This window comes from Pseudonaja textilis, chromosome 3 (genome assembly GCF_049901715.1).
Source record: "Pseudonaja textilis isolate UNSWEBS1 chromosome 3, rPseTex1.2, whole genome shotgun sequence".
NCBI lineage: Eukaryota > Metazoa > Chordata > Lepidosauria > Squamata > Elapidae > Pseudonaja > Pseudonaja textilis.
The window spans coordinates 87,021,147-87,029,003 of record NC_141992.1 but is presented as its reverse complement, the minus strand read 5'-3'; the positions used below and the strand labels follow the sequence as shown (position 1 = coordinate 87,029,003).

Below are 7,857 nucleotides of genomic sequence, written 5' to 3'. Positions count from 1 at the left end.
ATGCTAGCTACTGAAGCAATGCAACCAAATCAGATCAGATCAGATCAGCCTCAATGGAGAGTAATATGCTTCAGAAGACACCAGGTTGATGCAGCACAACTAAATTCTACCTAGGCTAGGTCTAGAGTTTAATCCCTTCATTTGAATATTAAAATAGTTCTTGTTTAGGAGTCAAAATCTTTCATCAATTTTCTGCTAGGTCTAGGAAATCAGATAAAATTCTGGTTCTCTACTAAATATCTTATCTACTAAATATCTGCAACAATTAATGGTTAAAATAAACCTTGGTTTTACCTAACATGTAAAACCGTGCTTCCTTTCCATTTCCAGGAATCCTATTAATTACTCCCAAATATATAAAATGAGGAGGCAATGCAATACTGTAATTTATCCAATTAACATCCAACCCTCCAACAGAATTCCAGGGCTACTAAAATAAAACCAAATCACTGCTACCACTTCTCAGTATTCTAAATATGTCAAATTGTACTCTTTACTGTAAGTAATCTAATTCTACTAATAGTTCATTCATTAGAAAAGCATCTCCAAAGAAATAAGTCCTAATCCATATAGAGCAAGATAAATAATTTAAAGCTCAAAATAACGAAAAACTGTGTTTTTATTGTTCACCTAAAGAAGTTTTACAATAAAAATACCTTTTAAAAGCAAGCAAGTTATTCTTCTTTTGTTCCAGCATTTAGTTTCAAGCATTTTATGGAATTCTCTTGACAAAGCCAGAGGTGTAACTGGATAGATAATACAATGGCATCTTCTTTCCTTAGTTGTGTGAACAGCATTTTAATTGGTCAGTCTAAAGCAAACAATTCCTATCCACACTATCCAGTACACACAATATACAAAAAAAAGAAGTAACTGCACTGGAACAAAATACCCCAAAAGACAAAGAAAAACCCATAGCAGAACTACACAGTGGTTAAGATATATTCCATCCCTTGATGATAAATTGTGGCCTATAACTAGATGACAGGGGAAATTAACAGCACTAATTTGAAGGACAGGAAATACATTATCTCATATATATATACATATATATACATATATACATATATATATGAGATTTAATTAATTATGCATTAGTAATAAGGTGATGTCTCATTTGGTGAAGTGTTCAAGTTGATTTGGTTGGAAGGAAGAAGAGAAAAATGGGTATATTTAGCATTCTGTAACAATTTAGGAATTTATAGTTTTTGTAATACATCTTCATAACTGAAGTGTTTTACACTTGCACAATGTTAATCACTTTATTATACATGACCACCTGAAACAGGCCAATTACACAATAAGACTGCAAACAACCACTGGCATTTTTCTGCCTTCTGAAAAGCCCCTAAGGCAGAAGTATCACCAAAAAGTACATTTAAAAAATCTGCAAAAACATCACCAAAATTACATTTAAAAACTAATTTTAAAAACAATCTGCAAAAAAAAAGTGGTTCTGGACAGTGCAACTGCTTTTTTAAGCAGTTTTAAAATAGCCACTAAGTTCTCTAGAAGGTTTTTGTGGCTTCACAGGCTTTAATCAAGATTCACATATCATAAATAATGTACCACAAAATATACATTAATTTGAGCAACAAATTCCTTAGGAAGAGTCTGGCTACAAGAGACCACATAGATACCTGTCACATAGTTCGCATGTTGAACCCATCTCTGAATCCAAGTAAAGTCTCATGACCCAAGCCTGCAAAGTGTTCTACACATCCTTAAAACCCACACGTAATCTGAACCCCACCCTAAAATTCAAGAGAGTTTGTGGATGTAAATCCCAATGCACACTGGGAGACTTCTCTATGTACAACTAATTGTTCTTTATTGTATCTTATATAGAAAACTTTATAGACTTCTAAAATAAAGGGGATATTCCACAGTTTAACTCCTGACGTCATGAGACATCTGAAAGTACATAATATTATATAATCTTCTGGAATGTGTATCTTCTAAAATTCCAGCTGTTAAGCTAAGGGACAAGAAAAAAATATCACAATCTTGGCAAACAAACTTGGTATAGAAAACAGATGATTAAAAAAAGACAGCTTAAGATGTTTTTAAAAAATGAGCAAAGGGAAATAAAAGGTTAAGAGGCCAATTGAATGGATTTTTAAAAATATATAATAAATAATGCATTCCAAAGCGTATATAAATTATTATTGTAATTTGAATTTGGAGTTACAATGACATGAAATTCCTACTTCAAAAATCCTCTTGTAGATTATACCATTAATATCTCTTTACAGAATTATAATCTTCTAGGGGCAGGGAGGAAGGAGAATGGACATTATTTTTCTTAAAGCTATCATTCCAGGAAACATACCAAGGATCTGAGAGTAGCTACCCTAAAATATGGAATGGGCATTATCTCCTGGAAAAAGAAATAAAAGTAGTATGTTAAAAACTATAAACAAGCTTTAGGCAGCTAAATTCTCAGAATTTTATATCACCCAGATACAAGACAGCAATTTGCAATGTCTTAGAACCCTTTGTTAAATGGCAGAATAGAGTTACCACTTATTTGTAAATTCAAAACTCCAATACACCAACAGTGTACAGAATCTCCTTGCTTCATTACATTTTCCTGAGAGTAAAGCAATTAACATAATCTTAATCCTAAAACAAAAATGATTTTTTTTTGTCTTGGTTTTTAATTTTTTTTTTTTTTGCAGTTGCAATTTTTGGGCTATTCCCTGACAATCTAAAGTTAAGTAAGTTTGATTGCTAAACACTGTCATATGAACACAAAAAATGCAAACTATAATGTCTATCGATTTGATTAAAAATCATAATACAAACCCATCTAAATTAACAAAACTAAATATGAAAAGTTGCATTGAAAGGGTGTGTTACATTATTTGTGTTAGGATCATGTAGAAACATTCCAATGGCAGTGTTATCAAAATAAAACTAATACATTAAGATCACCCCCTAAGCCTAGTCATACTTGAGACTCTACCTATAACTTTGGCTAGTTGGGGTCTTTACTCTTGTACTACATGGCTCACTAACATCAGACATTATATTTGAATACCCTGAGAAATCTGATACTGAAGTCCTTACTCTATGGTCCACTTCTCCATTAGAGTTAGCAATAAAAGTCATTGGCACCCTGCTGCCCGTCTTAAACTGAGAACCAAATGCTTGTGCAAAGGTCTCTATCTGATATGTTGCTCGATGTTCTAGGTCCTTCTGAGGATCTATCTGGTTAGCTAGCTCCTGAGATGGAATGGGAAAGCTTGTTGAAGTTTCTAGGGTTTTTTGTTCCTTCTGGCTATTCAGTTTTTGAGGTGTAGAATGATAGCTTGATGAAGTGTCTATGCTTTTTTGAGAATCTATCAGGTCATCTAGTTCTTGTGAAGGAGTCAACTGTTGATGGGTTGCCTCCAAAGCAGACAAATAAAAACCCGGCTGCGATCCAAGCAACATCCCAAAAGGAGGCTTTGACAATGCAGATGGCAACACTGAGGTAACAGATTGGCTGAAACCACACTCAAGTGGGGACGTAGTGTACACTTGTTTGTCTGGAAACAAAGTATGGTTATGAAGGCTTGAAGATAAACTTACAAATTGGAAACTGGGACCAAAAGCAAAACCAGTGCTATTGGTTGTTCTTTCAAAAGCATGTTGGAGGTATTTTGAGTATTCTTGCAACATGCTTGCTTTGTCATTTGAAGCTGCCTGGGAGCTGGGACTCAGGTTCTCCTCTTGAACCATCTCTGTATGCTCTCCTGAAGATTGCAAGTCCACACGCTGTTCAGTGATGCTGAAGGGATCTTCTTTCTGGCCTTCTGATTTGTGAGAGTACTGATCTAGAAGACTTTGCAAGACTTCATCAGGAATGCCAGACTTATCATGACAAGATTTGATGTCAGCATTAAGAGACGCTGGGTCAATAAGAGATAATGGGGTCTCATTGTCCATAACACTTACCCCTGCAGACTGAATTACAGACGGTTGTGAGGCCATATGCCCAACATTTATAGAAAAGGCACTGTTACTGCTGGCGGTTTGCAAATATCTTCTTTTCTTTGAAAACTGCATGGCATCATCATAATTGCTACTTATTTGACCTGATTTGCCACTTGCTGCTTGGAGAAGGCCAATAGCATCTACACTGGAATTTGCAACTAGGCCAAGAGAGCTACTTGGTTTTCCAGAAAATTGCTTCTGACCAAGGAGGTCTGGTAATGGTGACATAAAATTAAGAAAGCTCTTATCTGCACTTTTCCGGTTTCCTTTTTTAAAGATTAGTTTTGGCACCTTTTTCTGTAGCTCTTCCAACCCAGTGCCAATCAAGCCGCCACTGGAAGACACTATTGGAATCTCTACTGCGTAATTTTGCAAGGACATATTAGACGCAATTTGAGATTCAGATATTTTATGACTAGTTTTATGTTCTTTGTTTTCAGTGGGTATACATTTTGCTTTGCTTTTTCTTTTTGATGAACCTATATTTCCCTGAGACAACATAGACAAGTTGCCCATGCTATGATTTGATGGCCCAGGATCCATTCCAGCACCTGCTTTCCCTATGGCTTCTCCACATGTACGTCTGTGCTTCAAAAGTCTATCAGTTCTTGAAAAATACTGCTGACAGGTTTCACATTTGTATGGCTTTTCTCCGCTGTGCGTTCTCTTGTGCCTCTCCATGTGATACTTCTGGATGAACTTCATACTGCATTGGTCACATCCAAATGGCTTCTCCCTACTGTGGATTTTTTCATGCCTTTGAAGCAAATACTTCTGAATGAAACCCATGTTGCACTGACTACACTGGAAAGGCCTCTCGCCAGTATGGATGAGCACATGCCTGCGCAAATGATAGGAGCTCCTGAAGGCAGCGTTACAGTGTTCACAGACATGAGGTTTCTGGCTAGGGGACAGCATGGCAGCCTCTCCATCTCCTGCCACAAGGGCCTTGGCTGACGTGCTCGGCTTCTTCTTGGCTTTGTTTCCCTGAGATTCTGACTTTGGCCTCTTCACCTTCTTGGCCTGGGCATCCTGTTTATGCTCATCTGAGCCGGCAGCACTTATTTCACCACTGCTTCTGATGCCCAGGAGCAAATCTCCTCTATGGGGATGATGATGGAGGTGATGGAAAAGACTGAGGTCCTGGATCACGCTCTGGTTGGCTCCTTCCACGCCACCTCCTCCACCACCGCCAAGAGGGGGATGCCTCTCCTCCCCAGCGATACCAAAGAGACCCCCATAATGGTGATGGTGGTGGTGGTGATGGTGCTGCTGCTGCTGCTGCTCTTCCTCCTCTTGGTCGCTGGGCTTCTCCTGTTTGATGTTCACCAAGGAATGGAAGAAACCCCAGGAGTTCCTCTGGGAGGAGGAGGTGGCAGTGAGAGGAAACCCTCCGGTCGGCTCTTTCTTGAAAGTCATGCCCTGAGGGTGGGGGGGAGGCGGCGGATGGGCAGGCGTCTCAGCGGCCGAGGAGGAAGACGAAGATGAAGAAGAGTTGGAGGAGGAGGCTGTGGCGGTAGCCGAGGCAGAAGTCAACCCACAATGCTGCGGGGGCGCGGCCGGGCGAGTGAAACTGGTGACTGGCGGCAGGCGGTGATTGAACATGACCATGCTGGGGGGGAAGGTGGGCTCCATCGCCGTCCTCTTGGAAGAACCGCCGCCGCCGCCGCCGCCGCTCAGGAAGCCGCTGCCGAGTTTCATATTCCGCTCGCGGGTAGGAAGGGGGAGCCGCAAAGCCGGGGAAGAGAAACAGGAGGAGGCGCGGCCCGCAGGGGCTGCTTCTGCTGCCCGGACCCCGAAGCTGCGCCGCTCGCTCGCTCGCTCGCTTTTGACTCACTCACTCACCCGCCGGCTGCCTGGCCGGCCCGCTCTCTTTCGCGCTCCGTGCTTTTAACACTCGTTAGCCCGCCAGTCACGGCCGCCGACAGCCGGGCGCATCCTTCGTCGCCGCTCGGCCCCACCCGGCCCAACCTCGTCCCGCCGCCTCCGCCGCTGCTTCCTCCTGACGGCCGCCGCCTCCAGTTAAAAATATCGCCACAATGGAATTAGCAGAGCCCCCTGGAAGGCCCGTACTGCACATGCGTCACGCGCGGCATGCCGGGAAGGATTGCCCAGTCAGGAGGGCACTAATGTTGGGGAGGTAGAAAGGCGCAGGCGCGGGTTGACCCCCTGCATCTCTTCCCCCCCCATGCGCCCCCCTCCCCTTGGTTCGTTTCACTCTAGGGCATTACCTCACTGTCACCGCGACTGGCCCAGTGTCGGTCGTTCTTGCCAGGGCGCTTGCTCCAGAAAAGAGACACCGGTGGCCGCGTTAGGGGTCATTTGGCCTCATGTGAATAAACGGGACTTCTCTTTCTCTCTTTTCCTAGCGGGATATAAATGAACCTAGTTTCACACGTATGTAGTTAACACGCGTGTCAGCATAGTATCTATGTGTCTGGAGGTGGGGACAGCAATCTTATCCAGCTCACAGTTGTCTCAGGCGTTATAAATGTTCTTTTTGGATTATGAATAACTGTGTGCACGTTACTCGAGCGTCAATGTCCCTGAATGCAAACGGGCTTCCTCTACGAAAGCATGCGTGAAAATACGCTATCACTTGTATTTCCTGCAGCTAATCATTGCAGTCTTATTATTACATGAGCAATACTTTCTTTTTGTTTTGTTTTTTGGCCAAAGAAAGGTTTAAACGTTGAAACGGGTATAGGTTCAAATTAGATGCGGGAAATAACTTCCTGACTGTAAAACCAATACTGTGCAACAGATCGCAGTGACAACAGAAGTTTTGAAAATCCTTCTCTCCATAGCATTTTTCAGTGATTGTCGAGGTATCCAATTCAAATGCCAGGCATTCTGTAATTGTAGAATTAAACTTAAGGAATCTAGTTCCTGCCACACTTCCTGCGTCACGTTCCTTCCCTGTTTACTAAAAGAGAGATAGAGATATGGTATCTGACAATCAGTCCCATTCTAACTGCCCATAAATCATGCCTGAGAGGCAATTTTATATAGTAGGTCACATCCACTTTGAAACTGTAAAGTCTTTGGGGAAAAGGGCCAGGTGTAAAATGTACTAATAGTAAACACTTATCCTATATTCTGCATTTCTACCTACTATGCAGCTTTAAAACAATATTAGGCTAATTACTATTCCAGAAAAGGGGAGTCACCTTCAACAAAGCTTCAGGATATATTTCTTTGTTCTGCCAACTGCCTGAGAAAAGCTAAGGTGTGTGCAAACAATTGTAAGATCCTTCACAAATTAAAAGACAACCTCTATAAAATTAAGTAAAGCAACATCAAAAAGCTATAGTTAGCATGAAATAAGTTTGTAATGAAATATACCAAATCCCAGTACAAGTAAGCAGAAACATGTTTCAACAGTTATTAAAAACGTTGGTGCAAGTGTAGATGGAGAAATGTCTAAAGAATAAAAAGCTCATCACACCACAAAATAACTACTTTATATATGTCCTAATACAAGTCAGTGGGAAAGCAGTATTTCTCATTATTGTACTGATGTTCAATAGACAACCTTTGCTGTTACTTATCCCAATCAATATACTCTGCTCTAATTATTTGATCAGCTAAACATAGCTTACCTGTTTTTGCTTTTCCAACCTCAAATTTTATAAAGAGTTATATAGAGATCATATATAAAAATAATATGTGAAAAAGGATGCAGAGCTGCAGTGTATTTTATCTACATTGATTACATCAAATCATTCCAAACTCTATTTCTATTTTGTTCAGATAATATTCCAGTGTTCTATTTGGCATAGAAATGTATATTATAAACTTAGGGATAATATATATGCCTTCCAATATATTGCAGGTCCTTACTTAAATTTTCAGTGATCCTCTCCTTACGTTGAC

General features: G+C 40.7%; 1 protein-coding gene across 1 annotated transcript; it reads right to left on the bottom strand.

Moving 5' to 3' along the window:
• Window positions 1-601: 601 nt before the first annotated feature.
• On the bottom strand, window positions 602-6,062 carry ZNF281 (zinc finger protein 281). Its single transcript, XM_087930302.1, has one exon. It carries the CDS (start codon window positions 5,680-5,682, stop codon window positions 2,965-2,967), a length of 2,718 nt encoding a protein of 905 aa, XP_087786428.1. The 5' UTR covers window positions 5,683-6,062; the 3' UTR covers window positions 602-2,964.
• Between the last annotated feature and the right edge of the window lie 1,795 nt (window positions 6,063-7,857).